The following is a 27,500-nucleotide window of genomic DNA, read 5'->3' as shown; positions in this document are numbered from 1 at the left end:
TTATTCATCGCCATTGTGTTTGTTTTGCATGGTGCCGGCGTGCCGCTGCACGTATGTGTTATTAAGGGGACGACAGTCTGTTTGCACAATGGCTCTGAGGTGCGTCTGTGACTCACAATGCCAGTGCTCCCTGCCTTTGTATTCCTAGCAGACCAAGCGGCTAATGGCATCTATAGGCCTGCCACCGGCTGGCCCCTGTGCCTTCTGCTCGTCTTCACTCAGGGTGACAGTCACAGTGTAGGGCAGCTATATGTTCCACACAGCCAGCCTTTGTTCCATTCAGTTTCCACATGAAAGAACCTTCATGTCGGAGATGCTGGCTACTGATGGATACATTCATAGACTGTACAGTATATAGTACGGTTTTAAAAACCTATAGGAATGTGAGAGTATGTATACATGTATGTATGTATGTATGTATGCATGTATGTATGTATTATGTAAGTATGTATGTATGCATGTATGTAGTATATGCACTGTGCAGAATTAATATTCAAGTGTGATACGGTCAAAAACAATGGAACTACTTCATAGCCGTGCGTATATCTAAAGTTAATGCACACCCTTATAGAACGCAGGACAATGGGGGAACTCAACCGAGCAGTGGAATAATTAAAAATATATAATGCAAAATCAAAACATGCACAAATATTCACCCCCTCTAGGTCAGTATTTAGTAGATGCTGCTGCAATTTTATTTTTGCAAAACTGCTCAAGCTCTGTCAAGTTGGAAGGGAATCAGGTGTGAACAGCCATTTTAAAGTTCAGCAATAGATTTTCTATAGGATTGAGGTCCACTGCAGAACATTCACCTTGCTATCCACCAAACATATAATCTAGTCTGATGGTCAAAAAGCTCAATTCGGTCTCATCAGACCAAAGAACCTTATTCCATTTGACCTTGGAGGCTCCCACACATCTTTGGGCGAACTTTAGTCCAGATGCAATACGAGCTTCGGGCGAGATGTAATACGAGCTTTGCCACTCACCCACGGAGCTCTGACTGGTGAAGAGCTTGGGGGGAAAGTTGTTGTATGCCTAGTTTCTCCCATCTCAGCTGCCGAGGCTTTTAACTTCTTCAGAGTTGTCATGGGTGCCCTGGTGGTCTTTCCCACCACTATTTGTATTGAACGGCTCTAGGCCGTTTTGCACATTTGACATATTCCTTACATTCCTTAATGATTGATTTCACTGAACTCCAGAAGATGTTCAGTGACTTGACATTTTGTTTTGTATTCATCCCCTCACTTGAGCATTTCAATAACCTTTTCTCTTACTTGTTTGGAGTGTTCTTCTGTCTTCAGGGTGGAATTATAGTCAGGAATACTGACTGACCGGACTGGAGTTTCCGGACGCCGGCGTCTTTATATTACTACACTACAGTATACACATTCACTGCCCTCAGGTGATCCCCATTTCACTAACTGTGAGATTATTAGCACAAACTGGTTGGACAGGCTTTTGACTGCTTTCAGGGGAATTTTGTAAATTTTTATATAAAAAAGGCCACATTAAAGGGTCAAAAATTCAATTTATTAAAGCAATAATAGGGGGACTATCCAAGGGACGGTGAATACTTTTTATAGACACTGTATCTACTATACCCTTCTTACGTGTGTGTGTGTGTGTGTGTGTGTGTGTGTGTGTGTGTGTGTGTCTGTGTGTGTGTGTGTGTGTGTGTGTGTGTGTGTGTGTGTCAGAGAGTATAGTAGTCTGTGTGCTGTAGTTGGTGAACAGCATCTGCACACAGGTCTTTTTCTGGTCCAGGTGGGAAAGGCCAGTGTGTAGAGTGAATGCTATTGCACTCGCCTGTGGATATACTGTACATATTTGATCTGTACTGTACGTGTACTGCAGTGGGTCTAGTGTCTTGGGTAGAGAGGATGTGATATGAGCTTTGACAATCCGGTCAAATATCATAAAAGATGTGAGGGCTACTGGGCAATAGCCATTTACTGTAGTCAACTCACAATAGCTTTCTATTGGACTAGGATGGTGGTGGTCATCTTGAAACATGTGGTTAAATACTGTATGTCTGTGATAGATCATTGGTAGAATCTTTATGAACATGTCCCAGGATATTACTATATTACTCATGCATGTATGTGTGTGCGTGTGCGTGTGTGTGTGTGTGTGTGTGTGTGTGTCAGCAGCACAATACCTACATACAGTGTCTATGATTCTATCAACCTACTATATCTATCTATCTATCTATCTACCTACCTATCTATCTACAGCATGCTCTTACTAAACTACATGTACACTGGGGAGATATGCATTTTACCTGTGTGCTTGCTTGCTGAGAATGGACGCCATGACCTTGGCTGAGCGAGCGCCCGGTTAGAAGTTAAGTCACAGAGTATCTCCCCCACCTCCACTCTGCGCACTGCAGAGCCGAGACCGCTCGCTGTGCCAGCCTTCTGCTTTTGTCACTACACAGGGCCCCACCGCAGGTCTATTTCTGTTCAATAGGCTGCCGTGCTGCATCTGCACACGAGAGCTGTCTCCACGCTCCTTTCCCCCTGACTTGGATTTACACGCTATCACAACAACATCCATTGTTTAGAGGCCCGGAGCATTGAGCTGGTTATTAACTCATCAGAACACACACACACACACACGCCCACACTTGCTTTAATGCACTGGCAATTGCGTTTCATTAACTCGCAGCCTTTCATTTACATTTCTTATTAATATCCTCGCAGGGAGCTGTAATCTCTAAATCAAGTCGTGCTGCTCTCGTGGTGGGAGAAGGGAGAGGATCATGATTGACAACAGGAGGAAAATAATACAAAGAAAAAAACAGTGCTGTCCCCTAGATAATATGGCGGCTCTTCGAGGAAGTTGTTTGCCTCTGAGCAGATGTGAAGCATAAACACAAGTCCCCATTGTTACTCCTTTGCAACTTCAGTGACCCTACAGTGTGTTGTAGGTCTGTACATTGAGCAGTGAGTCTGTGCATGGTATACTGAGTCTGTGTATGGTATATTACGTGTGTGCATGGTATATTGAGTCTGTGCACGGTGCATTGAGTCTGGGCTGCCTATGTCATCAACCCAGATGGCCAGAGAATCACTGATGACCTTCTGGGAGCTCAGACAAGAGTGTCGGTGGCATCACTCAAAATCACGGCTCATTTCAACCTGAGAAAGCAGCAGCCATGGCTAAGGCACTCTTGCGGCTCGATTCTATATCGGAAGTGGCTTTGAAGTTCTTTTTTTCCAAGAGTTTAACTTCATAAGCAAGAATAGATTTTTCCATTGGGGCTGTAATGACCGTCTGGGGCTTCAAAGATTGGAAGCGGAACTCATCTGAGAGCATGAGAACAATGAACGATGACTTACAGGATGAGGGAACAATACCATATAAAGAGCGAAAAAAATAAATAAATAAAAATCCATTAAAACGTCAACTTAGATTGGTCAAAGTCAAATGGTTCATCTGCTAAAACATGAGAATGATTCTAAAAAATAATTACAGTGTGATTAAATATGCGTTAATTGCCCAGTGGCTTTATCTCAAATTAAACTGAGTGCATTGTGATTTGGGCAATTTGTCATGGTGTACTCCACAGCAAGAGACATCTGTGTACAATTAGTTAAAGATGTCCGTTCGAGGTGCTGGGGCCATTCCCTTGCTCTGGTGTCATTAGGGAATAGAGTTATTGTTGCTTGATGAGCTGATTTCCTGCCACTGTACTTAAGAAACAGCATGAGGCAGTATTAAAAGAAACAGCATCTATTTGACCGTGGAACCACGATGCAGGTATTGCTACAGACAGAAATACAATAACCCATCAGTGCCTACTGCCCACAACAAATCACAAGAGCATATGAATAATTAATTTAGCGTTGTCTAACATGCTAGCCATGCCTGCTGCTGCAGCACACGGAAAACAGGGGTTGTTCCATATACGGATGCCTCACCGATCACGCTTTCCTGAAGGGTCTTAACCATTTACGGTGTTCCGTAAACCTTTAACTGCGGTCATATGCCTACACTGTCCGCAATGTTTGCACTAATGTTGTGTTTAAATCTCACATTGGTCCCCTTCCCTCATTCGTCATCAGATCAACCGCCCTATGCATCCACCAGGGTCTTAAATGAAACATACATCATAAATAAGTCAAAACGCTGCACCATAACATCTGTTCAGACCTCCCATGGAGACCGTTTATATTAAAGGGCACCTTCATCAAATACATAACACGCTTTGGGCCCAAGGGTGCAGTGACCAAGCTATCCTTCAGTAGAAGCAGTGTGTTTGTTTACGTTATCGCTTCCTCCTTAATTGCTTTTATTAGTTCATCAAATTAATTAGATCCTTTTCCGTATGTGCTTAATACCAGTATCCTCCTTGCCAAAAATAATTGAGCAAATTGGATGTTAAAATCACAAAAAGGAGTTGAGGGACCCTTTGCGTTCACTGAGGCTGGGATGACGCAGGGAGACTGGGGTAAGTATTCTAATTTCACCCTTCAAAATCATTAGCCACAGTGTTCAGATCTCCATTAAAGGCTGCTTGCCATAGCAACTCTCTGATGAGAGCTATTAAAAATCATTGTCCTGTAGCTATGAGCAGAGGCACAACATCAACTGGATATGAAAGGCAAGGCACAAACAGGCAGAGAAAAGACAGACAAACAGAGAGAGAGAGAGAGAAAGGGATAGAGAGAGAGAGAGAGAGAGAGAGAGAGAGAGAGAGAGAGAGAGAGAGAACAACCAAATCTTCCCGCTACGATTTATATTCGAGACTGTTTAACCTCTGCTTCTGCGAGGCGACGAGGCGACGAGGCGGCTGCGTGGAGCACGGCGAGTGCGTCGCCTCGTCCCTAAAGGCCAGGCTGACGAGCGGGAGGAAATGGATCTGTTTCATTCCGCACGAGAGGCGCGGCGAGACAAGCGAGACAGATGGAAGGCGGCGTGGAGCGCCTCACTCCAACGCGGGGCCTCGGCCAGCGAAAAGACAATGCCCGCGTCTGCCCAACCGCCAAACGAACAGCACTGCGGGGCTAAGGACGCCAGGTCTGTGGAGAGGGAACTCATTACACAGACAATGTTCTCGCCGGTGCCGTACAAGACACCTGCTCTGAGGGAACACACCAATCTCCATCTCAATTCCCCCCTTCTCCACCCGCTGCACACGCCACCACCACTCGACTCCACCCCACCCCCCCCCCCCCCCCCCGACCACTGTTCCACCTCCCGGAGCAGAAAGTAATCAGGATCTGAGTCGGCACGTCGCAGAGAGAGAGAGAGAGAGAGAGAGAGAGAGAGAGAGAGAGAGAGAGAGAGAGAGAGAGAGGCACGGGGCGGAGAGGATCCGCGGCGATTTCCCTCGTTACACAGAAATCTGCAAATTACACACCGCGGACCCTTCTGATTCACGAGAGGCCAGCTCGGGATTGGCGGTGCAATTGAAAATCCCAAGATGTCTGAGACACACTCACACACAAACACAGACAACGCGCATGCATAGAGAGTGACATCCAGCACGCATTTGGTTTGAAGGGGAAGGTTTTTACAGATTTGTCAAATACAAATGTCAAACACCACAGGTTGTTTGAAGGGGAAGTTGGAGGGTTTGAAGGGTAAATCTGTGCATGGCTAGACCCTTTTATGCACCAAATTACTGTAATGGCATACAACTATATGCCATTGCTTGGTGGAAAGGCAGGCGTCAGGTTCTTAAGAACACATGTGGTGCCTAAAAGCCTGTCTTCAGTGGCACAGGAGAACAGGGAGACTGAATTGCCTTACACATAAACACACATAAGACTACTGCTCTGTCCATAGAGTGTGACCTTCTGATATAATGAATGGATCAGCACTAATTATTTCCCACCAAATGTCAGAGGCACCTTAGAGAGACTCTCGCCTGAAACTCTAACAGCACCATAAAAAAGGGAACCTTCCAAAAGCAGCTCGGGAGGTTGGGAAGGTGTATGAGCAGGCATGCTGCTCTCTCCAGCAGGGATGCTAACACACACTCATACACATCATATATATTTCTCTTGAAATTGCAGGAGACATGCTGTTGGCCCTCTGGTGTGTCATTTTGGGGTGGGTCTGGGCAAGTGGAGGGCAGTGATGGAGGGAGGAGGGAGGAGGGAGGAGGGAGGAGGGGAGACCCAGCCCACCGCCACGCCCCGGCCCTCGGACACCGCTCCGTCGACACAGCAGGGCTGCCAAGGCTGGGTAGAACAACCAGGGCGAGGGAAATAGATGGTTGGGTGAATGGCTGAGTCGTATCCAAGGCAGATGAATAGGTAAAGTGAGAGAGAGAGAGAGAGAGAGAGAGAGAGAGAGAGAGAGAGAGGAGAGAGAGAGAGAGGAGAGAGGAGTGAGAGTAGAGATAGAGGAAAGAGAGGAGAGAGAGAGAGAGAGGAGAGGAGTGGGAATAGAGAGAGGAGAGAAAAGGAGGGAGAGAGAGAGAAGAGATAGAGAAGAGAGAAGAGAGAAAGGCAGGGAGGGAGAGACTGTGTGTGAGATAGAGAGACAGCACAAACATAACAAAGCAACTGCAGCATCCTCATGCTGAAGTGCTCGCTATTTGATCTCTGTTCAAATGATGAAGGCCGCCTCCTGAACGGTGATAGGCAGAACAAACAAAGCAGGGAAGATATCAATAGGAAAATAGGCCGGCGGTAGGCACTAATGTTTCACAATTACAAGTTTTATGTGTCAACTCAAATTGTTTACTGTCTTCCTCGTGATTCGTGGGCTTATTTGCACTAATAACTTCCTGCGGCGGGAGTGCTTGCTGTTGGCTCGGTGAGGCAGTGGAAAGTTGGCACACACACAGTCATCCCTCGCCGAGTCATCTCCCACTCCACTTATTTTTTTCCTGGAACGACACACTGTGCCTCAGTAATTCAAAGTCTGATTCTTTTATCAATTCAAATTTGAGATGCATGTAAAAGGCCAAATAAATAAAACAAATGGAATTAATTTTAGACTGATACGCTTTCGCAGCTGCAGTCATCTATTCAGTGCCCGTTAACGGACACAAGACGTTACAACGGCTGACTACTAGAGCTAGATAGATAGATAGATAGATAGATAGATACTTTATTGATCCCCAAGGGGAAATTCAAGAGCTGATCAATTCACTGCAGAGGACATCTTTTCTTTTGCCACACTCAGGCAGACGCATCTGCGCTATACCTGTTTTGTGCCAGAGAGCATCCTGTTGAACAGCTGCTTCCTAGATCTGGCCTTCCCAAAAAAAAAGCTCATCCCCAACGCCGACAACATGCATACTTTGCATACAACAAGGATGGGGGCAAAGTCACTAAATGTTGGGGATGTTTAATGGAGACAAGAAAGCTCCAGGACAAACACACATTAACACACACTTACTGGGGAAGAGCTAGGCTGGCGTGGGCTGCAGGGTGTGTTTAATGAGGTGCAGATGTGTGTGTGTGTGTGTGTGTGTGTGTGTGTGTGTGTGTGTGTGTGTGTGTGTGTGTGTGTGTGTGTGTGTGTGTGTGTGTGTGTGTGTGTGTGTGTGTGTGTGTGTGTGTGTGTGTGTGCGTGTGTGTGTGTGTGTGTGTGTGTGTTTGAAGCACAATGTGCCGCAGCTTACCTGTCTCACACAGACGTCCCGTGAAGCCGGAGGGACAGACGCAGGTGTTGGGAGCCACACAGGTTCCACCACTGCGGCAGCCCTCTTCACAGAAAGCTGAGGTGGAGAAGCAAACACACACACACACACACACACACAGACACACACAGACACACACACACACACACACGGACACATTAAATTCAGTACATTAAAAAAAAAAAAAACTCTGCAACTTTGTTCTGTACTGTTCCCTCACTTCTCTTGCCAGGAAGAGGCAAGGACCACACTTAAGCTTCTGTCTGTGTGTAGCGCCAAGCCTGCCACATACTGAGTGCATGCAAATGCTTTAGAAAAACTCTTGGAGATAAAAAAATAAATAAATAAATAAATAAAAATTCCAAGCGAAGTGAGGAAGAAAAGGGGGCACTCACGCAACATCTAGGACACTGCCAGCAAGGACAGACCTAGGACAGTGCCTCTCTTTGACATGAAAAAGTAATAATAAGCTCTGATCGATTTCATGCCACTTCCCTGTCCATTTATCATGGACCATCTGCAGTTCCTGAAGGGGTGACATTACAAAGTCATTTTACAAATTGCATGTAATTCACTTTTCATTTCTGGAGAATCCTTACTTTGGAGCAAAATCTCCTGCCTTTTTTTTTTTTTTGAAGCAATGGGGGAATTGCCTTTGTGTGTGTGTCCCTTGACACTTGTTGAATGCTGTGATTTCTGACTGCCATGCAGACCCCATTCTCTGTGGGGAGTGCGCATACTGCTGCCTTCTAAGGATCAGAGAAACGCCGGGCAGCATCGGAACATTTATTTTGTCCGTCAGGGAAGATGAATTGGAAACCAAAATGCATACACACACTGTGACTCACAGAGTGAATGTTGAAAATGTCACAGTGGTGAGTTGGATGAAGGGAGTGTGTATGTGTGTGTGTGTGTGTGTGTGTGAGAGAGAGCGAAAGGGAGAGAGAGAGGGAGAGAAAGAGAGAGAGAGAGAGAGAGAGAGAGAGAGGTGGTAGTGGAAGCCATGTTATCTTAACTGAAAAAGACTGATGGGGACAGATGAAAATTGAGTAGCTGAAATATTTTTGAGGTTAATTGAGTTCCTATACTGTACGTGTGCCTAAGCTGTAACACCAGCTAAATGTATTTATCTTCCAGTTATCCCAGAGGAAACACAACTTGAATTTGACATCTAAGAAATTGCTTTAACCAATTTATTTCGATAGTTTGCTTGGGTAAAACATATCTGTTGCAAAGTAAAAGAAATGCCAATGACTGTGCAATGACTTCATTCCTTTGAGTTGGCCTAGCTGTACAGGGACTATATGGTGGTCTTAGAATGATTATTCTGAGAAAGTTTACAACCTATACTGTATGTGCATAGTGGCAACAGTTCAGATTTTAAATGCTCCAAAAGGAACATTTATAATGCAGTCTCGACTGTGTAGAATTAAGCAATTATTTCATTTACTGTAAAGATGTACTATAGCCTGGTTATCACCAGACCACGCTCAATCTTTTGAGCATAGCTTAAATGACTATGTACGCTTAGATAGCCCTTCAACCAATCAGACCAATGATCTGTGTGCGCCTACAGTACTAAGCCAGTTTGTGATTGGTCCACGCAAATTCAGAACGGAAGCAGGAGAGACAAATGCGCAGGTTTCCAGAGCTGCAGGGCAAAATCCAATTGCCACCAGATCAGGTCCATATGTACAGTACTACTCATAGAGAGTATATCAGAGTGCCCTGAAATCATTGTCAAATGACCTATCTTTTGCGCAATGGCAATGATGAATACAGTAGATATTCAAAGGTCTTACTAAGACCGTCCGCCACTAGCATACTGTAGCTAGCGCATACACACACAAACACATTCACACACAGAGACACACACACATCCAGACACACAGACACGTACACACGCACACACGTACAAATGCACGCACACACCAATACACACACATACTGTACACACACTCTCACACACACAGGCACGCACACAATGTACAGGACTGAGCGGCAGTCATATTTTGTACTGCTACACTGTACATTTTTGTACTGTACATATTTATTGCTAGAATTTAATCTTGCACTGTTGCACTGTTGGACTTATTTGCACTACCAACTTGACACACACTTCATACCTAATACTGGATCACAGTACCAATCCTCAGTACATTCATGCACAATTTTATCTTTAGTATTTTACTGCTCCCTTAGTCATGCTGATTGTTAATTTGCTTTGTATTTTCCTGTTTACATTGTAGTGTATGTTGTGTGTGGTGTCTTAAGCTTCTGGGACCTTGAATCTCCCCTTGGGGATCAATCAAGTATCTATCTATCTATCTATCTACTGTATCTACATATACGTAGTTAATATCTACAATTGTTATGTGTACATTGTGTGAAAAGTTTATCAAGAAGTCCACATCAATTGTTGTCAAAATAATAATCACACAAAACCATCATGCTTGTTTGCGGATTGATAAAATCAACACGATTTGGTTGGCATACCCAAGTAAATCTCTGAAAAAGCTAGGTCAGGCAAGGCAGAGTCTGACAAGGAGCTGCCAAGGATCCCCCACTACCTTGATGATAGCTGGTGTCAAAACAAACATCACTCAACTGCAATCACTTCATCAACAACAAACATGTTTTCTAAAATAAACAGACAAATTCACCCATTTGGAAGCAAATCACATTTCTGAGAAATCCAAATAAAATAAATATTCTACGTATCTATTCCATGCTATTATGCATTTAAAGTTTTGCAAGTGGATTTTACTGCAGTGTTGAATAATCAGAAAATGACAGTAGTTTTACCCCAGTCTACTCTAGTCTCTTAAAGATGATCATCACTGTTACATAAGCTCTGATTCATCATAGGTACGTGAGTGATACATAACTGCTATGATGGAAAAAGAGGCTACACTGGCTGTAAGTAACAGCACAATGGGACCACCAGCCAGAACTGCCAAAGCAATAAAATATGATGCCATAAATAGAATTTGCCTTGTTTACATAATTTATTACAGTAGCAGCTACAATGAAAAAAATCAACAAATAAACAAATGTGCAGCACTATGCCAAGAGCTATTAGATCCATTTATTTGACTGGGCGCTCTCTCCACAAAACTTCTATCAAGTCCTAATGAAGACCTCATTGCCTCTACTGCTAATTAACAGCACAATCTAAAATTAATTACAATTATATTGACTCGATCCATCTACTTGTATAATTATCATACCACTGCCATTAGCAGAGAGATGGGCTAAGCTGTTGGCGTGGGCCTGATGGGAGAGCAGTCGTGGTGGGGGAGCAGAGGCCTGCAGCAGGAGCAGCCTGCCCCGGGGTCGCCCTCCCAGCGGGCTCTACCTGCCGCTGGAGCTCTCTCTGGGCCAGAGGTGAGTGTGTAAGTGCTCGGCTCTCTCCCCAGATGAGACAGAGCCTCTCTCCTGCTTATCTGTCACATCGCATCAGTCCTGTGAGGGCTGGCCGAGGGGGGGGGGGGGGGGGGGGGCGCAGAGCAGAGGCACCGATAGAGGCGGATAGAGGCAGCCGCTGCAGCGGTGGCAGCCACGGTGAGATGGAAGAGAGGAGGAGGAGGAGGTGTGGAGAGGAGGAAGACCGGGGAGGAGTCAGAGGAAGATAGGGAGAGGTGGGGATGAAGAGGAGGAGGAGGAGAGAAGATGGGGAGGGGGTGGGGAATGGCCAGTGGGGTACTTTGGGGACTTGCACTGGTGCTGCTGAGATATCTTTCAAAAGAAGCTGGAGGATCTCAGCGGCAGGTCAGATGACCTCACGTATGAGCAGAGCTAAGGCTTGTTTGAGACCCTCCACTCACTCCCGACATCTTCTTGTGGCAGCACAAGATCCCACATATTTTTTTCCAAATCTGAGTTAAGAATAATTTATGACCTGTTAACTAAACGCAATCTTCAAGAGCTGTTGAACATCCACTATAGGTCCAAAATGCTTTGTGAGTCCTAAAGTTAAGACTAACAAGCCTATTATTTAAGGAGTTTCTCTTAAATTCACTAGGTAGGAGCTACTTTTAGCCTTGGTGAATATGGGCCCAAAAACAACCATTATTCAGTTGCTGCAGCTCACTGCTTGGACCCATAATCAAATCATTTCGAGGATGTAAAAAAAGCTGCTGCAAAGAGATGCAATTCTGGAATGGATCTAAATTATTCAGGCCTAATACGGTCATTTATTTCCCAATATGATGGATCAACACAGAACCATCCTTTCAGAGGCAGATCAAACTTCTAATTGAAGAAACATATCTAATTAGGACACAAAGCACACGCTTGACAGGCTTGCTGTACAAAAATAATGTAATGCCAATGATGTTAATGCAGATTATATAGTGGTAATGACAAAATTAGCATAAATACAGTCATCAAACCAAATGGATCTAAATCAGGGTGTCAGTTAGATAATGGCCATCCAGCTCCTTCTGTTAACTCCAGTGTCTAAATTCCTCTACTTGCTGACTGGAAGCCCAAGGATTTTAAGCTGCTCTAAGCTAATGCATAAGCAATCTCCCTTTACATTGTCTGCTTTCAGTTTTGGATAACTATGGATACAATGGGCTCTAATTCAACTGGCTGGCAAAGTGTAAAATCTAAAGTCTAACTATACTCAGCTATAACAAGGCTAAATATACAAGCTAATTTACCACCAAAATGTACTAATTTACATAACACATGATCATCCCTACTGTATGTTCCCCGGGTCCTATGTTCCCCGGTTTTCCCCAAAAGGGTCCTATGTTCCCCGGTTGCAATACATACAGGGGAACATAGGACCCTTTAAGGGAAAACCGGGGAACATAGGACCCTTTTTAAAATTAAGGGAAAAAAGGGTCCTATGTTCCCCAGTCCCATACAAAGTGGGGAACATAGGACCTGGGGAACATAGGCACGCTCCCCTTCATTTCATGCACAACACTCTTTACTCATTTAGTGACTTTTGCACTGCATATCTTAAAAAAAGGAAAAGTCAATGACTACAAGAGTTTTGTTACCTAACACAAAACAATTCAATAAAGGTTTTGTATAGTCTGTACTAAGAACTCAGGACATTCCCAATTATAAAGTCAAACATGCCTTGCCATCTTAAGTCTGGCCATAAACCAAAGGGAAGATTGAACCGCTACAGTGGCTAAATCTTGCAGAGGTTAGCAAGAAATTCCAGGGTTGATTTTAGCATTTTAACAACTTCTGAGATGACTGTGGTTACACACAGTAATGGCATAGGGAAGATGGATTAGTGACTGTCAAATAAACACTGCCTCAACGGCAAACACTACTTTTGTTAAACATATTAGCTCCACTACTTATGTAAGTGTATGCTCAATCCCACACATTGCTTGCCTAGCAAATTCAGGCCAGTAACTTTCCTACACTATGCCACTTTGTTTCACTGCACTGTTTACAGCCTTTGATAACACAACAAGGCACTGTACGATTTTGACAAGATTACCTCGTCATATCACAAATGCCTTCTGATTCAGATGACACAAGCTGTTTGAAGCTCTAAGCACAAGGTTAGATATTCACTCACTCCACATTATCACCCCAAATTGAGAGTGTGAAAGTTGTGCAAGACTCTCCCCAATCACCTGCACTCAACAGTTCACCATCTGCTACAGTAGGTGTGCACAACATGCAGTTTGCCATATGCTACAGTAGATGTGCACTGCTCGGTAACATCTCTTAACAGGTCTAGAAAATAACAACAATACTGTAGCTCACATGACATGTCATTTAATTTCACGCTTATCACTCCAGAAACATGCAGAGACTCTGAGAGCACATAATACAGTATAATGTTCCATTAAAAAATAGTAATGTTTCAGCATGGTCATGGCAAACGCTACAATGATGCAATTAATCTGCAACACGAGGAGATGACAAAACTAGAATAATTACCTTTGCTCATCATAAAGTACTCGGATATTGTAGCCAATACAGTGACATTTACTGTACAGTCATTTCAGCTCTAGTGTGTATTTTATGATGAAAATGGAACCACAGGGGATCACATTACATCCTCAATACAAACATAAATGTGACAGAGTTGGAGCACCACAGTGACTATCTCTGCTGTTGTTCAGACACAATGCAGTGGTGGAGGAGATGGGCCATATTCTTAAAATATTGCTAATTTCAACTTGCCTGAAGCGTTAATTTCCCTGCCCTACATCTGCAGCATTATATGATATCTTATAAGTGCTGGTGATGACTACAAAATGCATAACAAACAGTGACAAACATTATCAGTGGTGGATGCTGCTGTCAACTTTCCTAACTCTCAGGACACATTTCTGCTTCCGTGACCTTGAAATGTTTATCTGTTGAAGTGTGCTCACAAGATGCATTACTCTTCTTCCAGTTCAAACTCCTCTGACTACAAGGAGCTGTTTATCAGTGCCTGACCCGTGCAGCCGAACGTGTCACTCTGTGTGTGGGGAGCCATTCTTAACCAACACAAGATGCTGCTCCACCTCCAGATTATCAGGTCTCTGCCATATCCCCCCCCACCCCCTCAGCCTAATTAATGCAGAACCTTTTATTTTAAAATAAAGGCCTTTGCCATCAAAGCTATCAAAGTCATCAGTCTATCTTTCTGAGGAGAGAAACCATGTGCTGGAACACATTCAAGGAAACGCAACACATCATTTAGCACGGAGTGCGTTCACGTGCCATATAGCATGAAAGAAGCGTCTCATTGCAGTCATAAAGGTGGCGTGTTGAGATGCCCTTGGCAGCAGTATGTGAGGGGTTTTCATAACTGAGGGCAGCGTACCGTGGGCAGTACCTCCTCTGTGAATCCATTAATCTGACACACGGAGAGCATCTGGAATCTTTGTGCTGACAACACCATTGTGTGGGACAGATTGTACTTACGATATGAGATTACGTTTTTTTACTGGTGGGCATGCTGCAGCATTTGTTGAGAATACTAATTGGCTTGGATCAATGAGTCTTAAGATGCCATACAGTACATTTCATAAACAGTTCCCACTGAAGGAATTAACATCTAGCCGGGGTCTTTGAGTTAATCTATTTCATTCAATATGCTTTGTTTCACTGCCCTATTTTTCCAACCACATTACAAGACTATAGATAAAGGAGCAACATAGCAGAACATAATGTGACCGCCATATGGTGTTGCCACCTTGCCACCTAATATGCAAAGAAAATAAAACACACTTCCCAAGTCCTCTCCATTGCTTACTCCATTGCTAGTCTACCACCCTCTTCCCTTTGGTTACTTAATCATTCAGGAGCCCTTGCTGAAACTATCAAAATGCACGCAGTTCTGTTTGTGTCTACATAGTTAATAACCTGGTATATACGTACACTTATTTTAACAGAAGTCTGCTAAACTGCTAAGATCCTGTCCTGATCCTGTTTTCCCAGGATCTTGCCAATAATGAAAACCCGCTAGCTTTGCAAGTCTCATATATAGCCTACCATAAGACTTTATTTGCAGTCTGTGGAGGTAGAAAGTCAATCTGTCTGACCTACGGAAAACAAACAAGCCTGTCTTGGCTCCTTTCTGTCTTCTTGCTCAGAATGTTTACATGCTCCAGCTCCAGCTATCCTATCATGTTCATTACAGGGCACCACTCTTCCGTAATGGAGGAATTGCTGGAAAGTGCTACACTGGTCAGACATGATGTGTTCTCCTCTCGCTAAGCCTTTTAATACCTCAATTTTCTGTTTCCGATAATAGCCCTGGTCCCCCCCTCCATCGGTCTCTGTTTCTCTCGAAACACCCAGTCAGAAAATGAGCTGTCTCTGTAGGTCTAATCTGGCCTAATTCACCATGATGCGAGCTGATGGACTGATGAGAGCCCCAGGGGCTCAGGACAGACCACATCAATCAGAGCGAGTCGGTGTGGAGCCACTGAACTTAACAGGAGGCGACTGGCAGAATTCAGAAACCCGAGCAGCCTTTATGGGCTTTCAGACGCTTCACCAAAGTTTTTAAAACGAGCCACAAGCTGGCTATGTGGGTGGACACGGCAGAAAGCGAAGCAATCGCAGTGTAAATATTAGAACACCAGTTCAGCACCAGTCAGGCAACCTTATACAGTACCAAGCATTATGTTTTAACCATTTACAAAAAAACATTCTGAGATGACAATGAAGAACAAAATAACAAAAAAAGTACACAAACAATATATACACACACAAACACACACACACACACACATATATATATATATATATATATATATAATTATATACTGTATATATACAGTATGTATAGACACACACACACACACAGACACTGGCAATACAAAATGAACAAAAATGGAAATGATATTTACAGCCACATGGGCAATAATGAGCCACTGGGTATGCTGATGAGACTGGTGAATATTTGTATTAACTGACAAAGGAGCTGCTCAACAAAGTAGTCTCTGATTGTCGAATTCAACTACTACACATCAACTGCACACCTTTTTTGTCTTTCTAGGTGAGCATTCAACCAAGGCTGAAAGAATTATCCTTTTCATTTGGCCAGTATCAAATAAGGCATGTCATATTCACCACATTCAATTTATTCACTTCATTATTCTATGTGTGGATAAATTAACTGCTTGAGTGAGTACCTCTTTAACATCCTTACATTTTACAATAAGAAGAACAATATTGAGTTTAACAACATCACTGATGGGAAAGTAAAGAACACTTCACCCCGAGAGTTGGACACACTTCTGTATTTACCCACAGTTGTGAATATCCTCTTAGGAATCACTCTCAGTGGATTTCTGTGTAAACACCATTTCAGTTTCAGTTCAAGGGCAGCCTTTCTCTAGCTGTAGAGGACTGACTGGTCCTTGTGCATACTCCTCAAAAAAACTACACATAGTGAGAGCTTTGCTATAGCCAATGTGCTGATCAAATCAGTCTAGCAGGCGATGAAAGTGAAACCCCTTCAGAAATGCTACATGGAATGAAACACAGAAAACTTTTTTCCTTTCCCCCCCCCCATTTCACTTTGCTATGATTACATTTCAGAGGTAGATGCAGAAGAGTTGCCAGAGTCTGAATATTGCCTGATTGCATTGGGGAGGAAGTACCAGGAGAAATAACTGCATTTAATTCAGAAATTGATTCATCTATAATTGGATGGATTTTTTGTATATTCAGTGATTAGCAAAACATATCTGCTTGACCTCAGAGCTCAAATTGATTGCTTTTGATTGACGTTGCACAATACACACGTAAAACTAGACTTCATATAATTGAATAGTATCTAAGCAAATACTTGTACATTGACGCAATACCATAAAACAGAAAACGTCATTGCAGATCGCCTTTTTGTACCATTCGCATAGCAGACCACAGAGGTATGCAATTTAGAAAAGAGAAAACTGCAGCAGAAGGCAGATGACTAAATGAGAAAAGACGACAACATGCAGAGGCTACACAACTGTGAATACAACCAGAACACTGAGAGAGAGATATAATGATACAGTCACTATCAGATGTTTCAGAGCTGTGCTGACAGTACACTTACAATAATTATCTTGTGGCACGGGGTTAATTGATATGCCAACCAGTTATCATCAACTAGACTATTAACATGACATTGCTTTTACAGCAAACTGTAAAAAAAACTAAAGACTTTTATGTATGACTAATTATTTGAAAGCACCTGCAGTAGGAAGCTATTGTAATTATTTGCATTCCACAGCTAGTCTTAAATATATCTCTGTCTACTCAGCCTCAGAGTTACACGACATTCCCCCGCCACCCTATCAAAAAGAGCCTGCTTCATGTGGAAAATGCCTCACGTGTCCAGAGAAATTGAAATAAGGCCATGTCATTTCAACTGGTCTCCGATGGTGGTCTCCGCTTATCACCAACTGCATGTGGCCTACTTGCAGGCAGCATTCCAGAACCCATCAACGGCCACAGATCAAAACAGCTGATCTATCTGCTCCGAGCTCAAGGACTTGCCATATCTCTGATTCAGCAAGATAAATATTTCAGCGGCATGACATCCAAATTAAACCGTACCCTAGGCTGTCCTACTGGGACTAAAAGGTTCCCTTTTAGCGCTTTGTTTTGGTCGGGGTGGAACTCGTCATCACATGGGGAAAAGATAAAATGAAATGAGTTATTCAGATGTAGATGCAAATTTATTCACAGACCAAATAAAGATAAAGAGAGGAATCCACAAAGAGAAGTGTATCCATGGAGAGATGCCTCTCTTAGACAGAAGTAAAGCTAGTTTAGGACACAGGGAAAAAAATGAATGTCCAGGACTCTCTTTTTCCAAGGATTTAGCATCTGTTAATATGACTGCAACCTTATGATAGAGATAATTAGTTGGATAATTGCTACAGCATACTAATACAAGTTTTACATTTGCAATTAATCAGCGTCTCTCATCTTGTAATGTTGACACACTTATGGGTGATACATTAAATGTACATAAAAATAAACAACGCCCCCCTGGTATGCCAACCTGAAGAAAACAAAACAGTACTACTGAAAAAAGCTGGACAGGAAATTGTTAGTGTTGAACAGCAGCAGGCAGGCATAAAGTGCCTCTCTCTTCACACAAACACACACACACACACACACACACACACACACACACACACACACACACACACACACACACACACACACACACACACACACACATACACACAGGCAAAGTCTCTTTCTCTCAGGCTCATATCACTGCCATCACATTATTAGCCAGAGTGTAACAGCGCTATTACCCTATTATCCGAGAGGCCAGCAATATTAGCTCTGATAGTCAGATGAGACAGAGGCCCCATTCTTCAATAAAGCCGCTGTTTAGCCCCCCTGCAATCCTCCCCCCCCATTTTTATATGACCCCTTTGTTGCATACACCAGCCAGCAGAAAGGGACGATTAATGAGATTAGCTGACTTGCTCTGCTCTCCACCAAGGATTTATAGAGCACCAGCGGCCTCATTACGCGCTGCGCACAGACAGTGGTGATGGAGACTCACACTGGGTGTGGACTTCACAGACCGATTGTGTGTGGAGGATGGGGGTTAAGGGGGTGGTGGTGGTGGTGTGGGGGGGGGGGACTATCATTTTTGTTGTGTCTCTTGAGGGGTCTGCCAGCTCAGAGAGCTTGACATCGACATCAGAGCAGCAAAACAAAAAAGGGCAGGAAAATTGGCCTTCAACCAAAACATGTATGTATGTAGAGTTAAAGACTGACATCTGACAAGTAATGTGTGGGTATGAATCAAAGGCTTAGTCATGTAATATTATGTCTATGCTGTCACTGAACAAAGGGTAAACCAAGTCAGCCTATACAAGAGCTAAAATATTTATAAACAACGAATGGCAAACAATACATTATCCCACTTATTACATGGCGACATGTCAGAGTGAGAAAAATAAACTTCATACAATATGCTTTTTAACAAATAAACAATATGCCACTGAACAAATAGTCTGCGACACAAACAGAACTTGAAAGTGTCAAGAGTTGCATAGCAACACATACTGTAATACTTGCTGAATTTCACTTTCATTGAAGTTCTATTGCGATAAGTGACCAAACTACAGTACTACAGCAGAATGATATAAGACGTGAATTAGAAACAGAAAAGCCATTCCCGCTGGCAGCGTTAATTAAATTTATGCAGCATTGCATTGCAACACTGAAACATTTATAATAGGCTATTGTAGGCAATGTTTGGAAATGATGCTAATGTTACACAGGAGAATCTACACCATAGATGTAGAAGATTTGGCAAAAATGGTGAGAAAAAAAACTAATAAAATGGATGTTTGTTAGTTACTGTAAGATGACTAGTGCGTGGGATATCATGAAACAATGCACATGATGACAGTGTAAATTGGTCAAAAACATTATCTGCAATACATGATTGTGTGGCAATAGACAAATCCCTCCACAGTGAGGCCGAGGTAAAGAAGGGCAGTGGAAGGAGAAATGTAGACTAGAGCAGCTGCCCTATTTACTGAGGAACTCCATAGCTCAGTCTCTAGAGAGCTCAAACGCAAATGGCTACAACAGAGCAGAGAGAGAGAGAGAAAGAGAGAGAGAAGCAGAGAGAGAGAGAGACAGAGAGAGAGAGAGAGAAAGAGAGAGAGAAGCAGAGAGAGAGAGAGAGAGAAGCACATTGCCCTTCACACACACTCACACACGCATCCAGACAGACACAGACACACTCACAACACTGCCCTTCAAGTGCAAGAAAACACACACAGACACACAGACACAAATACAGACATACAGACACTCAGGCGCACACACACACACACACACACACAAACAAACACAAACTTCTCGAGATGGCTCCCCAGGTCTCCTCCCATACCCTTCAGATAATTACCCATGTGAAAAGACAAGACTCAGAGCCCATGCAGCCCCTGCTCAGATATGATATTGGCCTGGGTTTGCTCCCAGAGTGCACACGGTATTGAAATACAAGTGGCATGTAGGTTGAACCAGTAGGCACCTGCATTCATTATAAGTGTCTATTTGCTTACAGAGCGCACACACACATTACAGTAACACACACACATACGCACACACACTCACACACACACACACACACACACACACACACACACGCACGCACGTACCCTTCCCCCAACCCAGCATGCTCGTCTGTAGTTCCAGCAGCAAAGCAATGCATCAGAAACAGCTTCCGCTTTGCTGTGACTCTCAGATCAATTGGTCAGTGTTTGGCGCAGTTGTTCATGACTTAATGAGATCTCAGAGGGGTTGAGCATATCCAGGCCGGGGCTCTCTAGCATCACCCTCCTTACATGTATCTCTATTATACTCCAAAAAGGCATTACCATTCTTATACTGCATGCGCAGGCTCAGAGAAATCTTTTGTCCTGAATTAAGATGCTGCACAAAATAAACTCAATAGGATGCAAACTGTGTGTGCCGTCTGTAAAACGGGCAGAAAATGAAGGCAGTTACAGTAATAGCTTGGAAACCGCAGACTGCTTACTGTGTTTGACAGGCTATCGCATGATCTGAAACTTAAAACATATTTCTAAACATTACTACAGTATGTCTAATCATACACATTCTATAGTAGCTCAGAAACCGCAGTCTATCTACTGTGTTTGACAGGTGTGTTTCTAAACATTAATATCTCTAATCATGTGCATGCTACATAACAAAAGGAAGCATCGCGCAGTGTGTGACACCTGAGCAGGTGCAAAGAGTTATGCCAGTTAGTGCAGAAATGAATTAACAGGGTGTGTTTTCTGGACTCATTAAGGTAGTTAGCGCAGCATAAAGCGGGGGAGATGGGAGATGTGGCAGGGAAGTGGAGGGTTGCCTCTCTGCAGCTGAGTGCCTTGTGTTTCCAGCACTGGAAACCATCCAGCGGAGAAATTGTTTGAAAGGCACTTTGCAAATTGCATTGATCTCTCCGAAGACCTGGCTTCCACCTGCCACACGTTTTAATGCATATCTCTGTTACAAAAGGCCGGAGAGGCAGGTGCAGGCAAGACTACAGAACAGAAACATCTAAATGTGTGTGCGTGTGTGTCTGTGTAAGTGTTTCTTTGTGGGTGCCTGTGTTTGAGAGAGAGAGAGAGAGAGAGAGAGAAATGGGGTGAAAATCTGAACTACACACACACACACACACACACAAACACACCACATCACCCCCCCCCCCCCCCCCCCCCCCCCCACACACACACACCACAGGGTCTGTGGTTCCCTGGACAATTAATGGTATGGATTACAGCGTGGTTCCTGTGCTGCTGATCTAATTAAAGCCTGATCTGTTTACATTAGCACTTGGTTTGGAGCAGCACAGACCGCAGCTCTGGAGGAAGCGAGGGCACACTCTCTTGTTTGCCTTGGCAATTAGTTGGTGAATAAACAGCTGGGCAGACTCACTGAGCTACATAATTCAGCCGCCTGCGATCAGATGGGCCCCTCTCCCCAAACATTCTTATGAAGACAGAGGCCACCCTGCACAAAGAAACGACCCACAGCACTCAGCCTAGCTTAACCTTACACAGACTGGTCAGTGAGCATGTTAGGTCACTCAGTCTCAATACACCTCCACTACTGACTTGTAAGGGCCACACTCTTCTCAGTGTACTGTATTGCTAGGAGGGTAATGGCTCTCTGGATTGGCAGGTACAATTGGTGTGTTTGACCCCGTAATAGGCATGTGGGCTGCATTAGAGGCCAAATGGGCTCGGATCGGAGATAATCAAAGATAATCGGCTCTGCGTGTGGCATCACGCCCCGACTGTAAAGTCAAAGGCCTACTCACACAAGTGCCCACATGAGCGCGGCATACTCGGCTTTCAACGGGCAATTACTTCAGACTCCGTTGTTTTCAATCAACCCTGCGCATTCCAAACCTTGCTCTTTTGCAGTGGCCATTACTGTAATCAGAAATAGTGTGTATATCTTCAAACATTGAGACAGTCTCCCAAGGTCTACTTCCATTATTCTGAAGAGCCATATGATGTAACTGGTCTAACAAAAGAGTCATTGGACAGGTACTGAAAACAGACCATTCTCAGATGCCAGTTAGGTTGTCTGTTATGACTTTGTTATGGCTTCTGCTTAGCTGCTAATGTGTGTGTGTGTGTGTGTTTGTGTGTGTGTGTGTGTGTGTGTGCGTGTGCGCATGTGTGTGTGCGTGTCCGTGTGCGTGTGTGTGTGTGTGTGTGTGTGTGTGTGTGTGTGTCTGTCTGTCTGTCTGTCTGTCTGTGTGTGTCTGTGTGTGTGTGTGTGTGTGTGTGTGTGTGTGTGTGTGTGTGTGTGTGTCTGTCTGTCTGTGTGTGTGTCTGTATGTGTGTCTGTGTGTGTGTGTGTGTGTGTGTGTGTGTGTGTGTGTGTCTGTCTGTGTGTGTCTGCCTGTGTGTGTGTGTGTGTGTGTTTGGTGTGTTGGCAGTTGAGCAGACAAAGTCGGTAGAAGAGGCAGAAGAAAATGTTGCCCCCCCGAGGCATAGTTGGCCACTGCTGAAACATTCCTGCCTCCAAATTAGTGCTCATGGAGTGTTATTGACTGGGCTCATGTATGCTGCATGCTCTTGGCCCATTCCCCTATGGAGCCATTGCACTTTGCCCAGCCCATCTATGCTCCACTAGCCCTGCAGGAAATGTGACTTCCCCTCCACTAATGGTGGCGGCGACCAGAGGTGATTGGCTTTCTGTAGCGTATAACACTTGGCTTGTCCCCTTTGGCTGGGTGGTAAAAGTCTTTCAGCAATGGCACTGTGTTAGAGAACCGTCTCAATACCACACACACACACACACACACACACACACACACACACACACACACACACACACACAAGACAGAGGGAGGAGCGTAACAGAGAGAGAGAGAGCGAGAGAGATAGAAAGAGAGAGATAGAAAGAGAGAGAGAGAGAGAGTAGGGGGGAGAAAAAAGACAGAAATGGATAGACAAATCTATCACTGGTGTAAAAATCTATTCTCATCATCTCAATAGCAGCTGGTGCTGGATGAGAGAAGCAGGTCATGAGGTGGTGGGGATGAAAGTGAGAGGGGGGTGCTCAGCTCAGTGCTTGTCTGAGAGGCCCCGGGAAAGACAGTGTGAATGGTGGGGGCCAGGGGCCAGGGGCCGGGCCCTTACCTCTGCAGATGGTGCCGTTGCCCACGTAACCAGGCTTGCAGGTGCACAGGTGGCCCCTGATGGTGTTGGTACAGATGGCGTTGTCATCGCAGGAGCTCTGCTCGCTGGCACACTCGTCATGCTCTGCGGAAGACAGCGGAGAGGAAGAGAAGAGATAGAGAGAGCAAGAGAGAGAGAGAGAGAGAGAGAGAGAGAGAGAGAGAAAAGAGGTCAGCTCACGCAGGAGAGATGTATCTCAGGGCCTGGGAGAGATGGCATGAATGACAGGTAAGGGGGAATAAACAGGGCTGGGGTGGGTGGGTGTGCGATGGAGGGAGAGTACGTTTTCAGTAGGGTATGACGCCCCTGGTGCCTCCCTCTCCCCGGGCGGGCTGCGCTCGCACCATCCCAACTGAGCCGTACTGAGAGTACTGCAGGCAGCTTCAGGACACGCTGGCTTTGTTTTCTCTCTTATTCACTCTCTCTTATTCACTCTCTCTCTCTCTCTCTCTCTCTTCTCTAAAGAAAATGACAGACAGTGGTGGCTGTCAGGGATGAAACACGATCAGTTCCACTGTTTACCAACACTGAGAAGTCCCTCCTTTTCTCCGGGCTTTGTTCTCTGACAAAGCTGTCAGGGCACCCCAGGAAATGAGGGAGCGCGCAGCCTACAGTACACCAGAGCGGAGCGGAGCCGAGCGGAGCGGTCCCGTCCACAGAAGGGCTGGTGGGCGTGCCGGCGCGCTGAGAGGACGCTCAGCCGTTTACAACCAACCAGATGTGTACGCACGGCCGTCAGCCGCCTCGTTCGGCGGAGCCAGACAGGCCGCTGATCGATTGAAATGACAACCCCGTTTCTAAGCCGGCAATTTGGGGAGCCGACTGCCCTACTTGCGTCAGCCTGTCTGCACCGAAACATTCCCTCAAGCCAGCTTCCTGTGCGAATAATGTGGTATGGACAGGATATGATGTCATACTGTAAAGACCACACGCGCCCTGCTGTAATTGACTTTATCGGAGGTCTCCCACATCGGCGCTCAACCCCTCCGCCAGAGTGTAATTAACTTACTCACATTTGTCATTTCCTGTTAGTGTCACACACGACTAATGATGCAAATCAGAGGCATAAATGTTTCAGTCACATTTCCCAAACCATAAAATAATCATTGCACGCTGAGCCCGGGTAGCTCCTCAATGGAGCCTTTGTGTTTCCGCCATTGTAACTTGGTTTGTTTTTGTTTGCATAATCTCTCTGCGGCTCATCACAGCTTAATTAGTGTAGATAAGGCAACGCGGCGAGCTCTCTCTAAAGGTGAGCCCACTGGAGACCATCTGCTTTATTAAAACCAAAGTCAGGCTCCAGCCATGTTCGTCTGTTGGGCTGGAATTAGACACGGTGTCTCTCCCTCCCCCACCCCACCCCTCCGCCCCCCTGCCTCCCACCCCCAGACGCTAATTTCATGGCCGGAGGCCTCTCCTCACAGAAAGAGAGAGAGCGAGCGAGCGAGAGAGAGAGAGAGAGAGAGAGAGAGAGAGAGAGGGAGAGAGGGAGGGAGAGAGCGAGAAGCAGTACCGCGCTCTTCATCAATATGCACCAGTCATCTTAATCACGACTAATATATTTCCTCCTTAATTAATGAGTCGTACTTATTGAGCCCCTAAGCGGGGGCTGAACACATTCTTCAACTATTTGTCTCAAGGATTTCTTCGATGCTGAGCAGAAAAGCTGAGTGTCAACAGTGGCGATGAGATTTTTGGAATTAGCATGACAAATCTGGGTCAGACTGACCTGAATGATTTAAGACCGGAGCTAATGAATATTCACAAGAATGATAACAGCGATTCGTTTCAGAATCACTCGCGATTGTGCAGCACATCTGTGATCATAGGTGCCATTTGACGGAGTTGAATAATCTCTGCCATCGTCTAATAAAGCCTTAATGCTCACCTTGGCACAACGAGATCACGGAGAGCAGGAGCATGGTGCCACAGAGACGGAGCAAAATGCCCTCTGAATGAAAGGGCACTGCCATGCAGCGGGTCTTGATTTAGAGACATTAAGAGGTCTTTGAGAGATCTGAGACGATAGGTCAGGGGTCACACAAGGGTGACCACGGACAAGGCTAATCCAGGGCTCCGGGGCCGTTGAGTCGGGTCTGCCGCGCTGTACGCCATTATCCTCACACAATCTGCAGCTGATTTCTGATCTGCCCACAGCAATTAGAGGAGCTCTGAGCCCCGGTGGCAGAGCAGAGCGAGCTCTGTCTGTCTGTCCAAAGATAGCCGCCGTAATGATGCATAATCACTGGCCATCAGCGGGCCCTGGCCAAAGCAGCCAGCCAGCCTCTTTCCCTCGTCTGAATGCAGCATCAGGGAAAGATTATGGCTCGCTATTGGCAATCTTCGGCTAAACACCTTATTACATGAGCTGAATTTTCCCTATTATGCATCCCCTAAGCAATCTGATACGCAATCAGCCTAGCCTCAGGTGTGGTGAGAGTCAAACAAGTGACCTACCAAAAGATTGGCAGATTGTTGACTGATTATTGACTGAATGATTACATGATTGAAATATACATGCTGTGAAAAAAAAGACGTCAAAAAAAACGGTGCAGCGCCTATAGCTCAAGCCGTACTGCACCTGCTTATTAAGTTATGTCATTCATGATTCATTCCCCTCTGTACTTCCCAGTAAATCACCTCCATATTCTTTTCCCATAGACGCAGTCTCTAAAACATCATGGAGTGTGGCTTGATAATGTGAAATGTAATGGCCAGTGACAAGCTGATGAAAAAGGGATGGCACGATGCCATGCTTGTGTAGCGGCGCTAGCATATGCCCGCGCTCAGCTGCCGACCGGCGCGGCATGCTGCTCTGGCACGCGGCTCCTTCGGAGTTCATGAGCGGCGCTGACCGCCTGTCAAGATCTCTATCAGTCAAGCGCCGAGCCGGCAGACAATCACCGGAGACCTTTTCGCAGGAGGGGACTACGGGAGGAGTTCAGCGGCGCCCGCAGAGGAACACGCATGCCACCGCTGCTCTAGTGACCGGCGCAGAGAGCCGGTGATATGGCAGGACGCTACGCCGATGCAACAATACAAAGCAGTTCAGGCAGCTCTGCCTACCTGCACAATCCACCTGGCCAACGCGCAGGAATGCTATTTAAAGCAAGGCAGACAATGTAGTTTAGCCCCGATTCAGTTAGAGCCCAACAAGCTTTAGAATTTGCCTGAATTCCTGTCTGATTTGTCATACATTTTAAGCAGGCTTATGACGCCTGCAAATGTATGAGGCTAGAAAATGTACCAATCAATGTTCCAGTTCCGGACCTATCCGTGTTGGATATATGGCGTACCAGACATTTTTTGTCAGCCATTTCGCAGTGTGAGCAGTTCCGATGTACAGTGTGAGCGGATGTGAGCAGCAGTCACGACTGACTGAAATGTGTAGTGTGAGAAGAATTGCCACAGTACAGTCGAAGTAGTCTCGTATGCTTTCTGCTCCTTTATTTGTGTGTTTATACACCCTCCATTCTTAACATAGTTATTAATATGCTTCATTTTTTTACAGTGCAAAGCATGCAACAACCACATCATGAGTCATGACCACTTATTAATTGCTATAACAGAAAGGGAAACCATGGGCTCCAAGGGGAAAACGCTGCGGTTGCAAATGCCACTACTGAAATCCGAGCCCTGTATTCATAGGTGCAAAACCATAATCTGCAGAGGCAAGAATACTCCACAAGGAAACAGTATTGTTAAAACTGGTTAAAGCCAGTTAATCTTTCTCATGCATAAGGCAGTGAATGTGTCAGCACAACAAAATTAGTTTGTCTGTAGGATATAGCAAGATGAAAATCTATTTTTCTGATACTGTATATGCTTTTTTTTCCAATGTTAAGGTCCCTTAAGGGCAATTAGTTCTATGTTATATAGCCATACGGATATCAATCATTTCAGTCCAGTGAAGTCCTGGCACACTGTTCTGGCGCTCTACTGGATCAAGGACTAATATCCTTGAGAACCAGGGCTGATAATAATCATGATGTCGCATTACCCTGCATAATTACTCTCCCTTACGGAATTTGCATCCTTTTTCTATTAAGCTCAACAGTCTATTCTACTCAGAAGCAAGATGCAATTGTATGTCTCTGATATGTGTGTATAAAGAGGGGTACAATAAAAATACAAATCCACATTTCTCCTCTTGCATTCTGTTTATTTCTGAGAAATGCTTCGGTGATGTGGTAGTGAGAGCAAAATGGAGCTGGTCAGGGGAGGGGGGCATC

General features: G+C 44.8%; 1 protein-coding gene across 1 annotated transcript in view; it reads right to left on the bottom strand.

Moving 5' to 3' along the window:
• The window catches only part of LOC134095309 (protein kinase C-binding protein NELL1-like), a 143,243-nt gene that overhangs the window by 14,284 nt on the left and 101,459 nt on the right, over positions 1–27,500 (bottom strand). The window contains exons 22-23 of the mRNA XM_062548758.1: positions 23,230–23,352; positions 7,589–7,684 (exon numbers count right to left, since the gene is read on the bottom strand). Of these exons, the coding sequence (XP_062404742.1) occupies positions 7,589–7,684; positions 23,230–23,352 (219 nt within the window). The remainder of the gene's footprint in view (positions 1–7,588; positions 7,685–23,229; positions 23,353–27,500) is intronic.

This window comes from Sardina pilchardus, chromosome 11, assembly GCF_963854185.1.
Source record: "Sardina pilchardus chromosome 11, fSarPil1.1, whole genome shotgun sequence".
NCBI classification, from domain to species: domain Eukaryota; kingdom Metazoa; phylum Chordata; class Actinopteri; order Clupeiformes; family Clupeidae; genus Sardina; species Sardina pilchardus.
The sequence above is the reverse complement of the archived record's forward strand: the minus strand, read 5'-3'. Positions and strand labels throughout refer to the sequence as shown.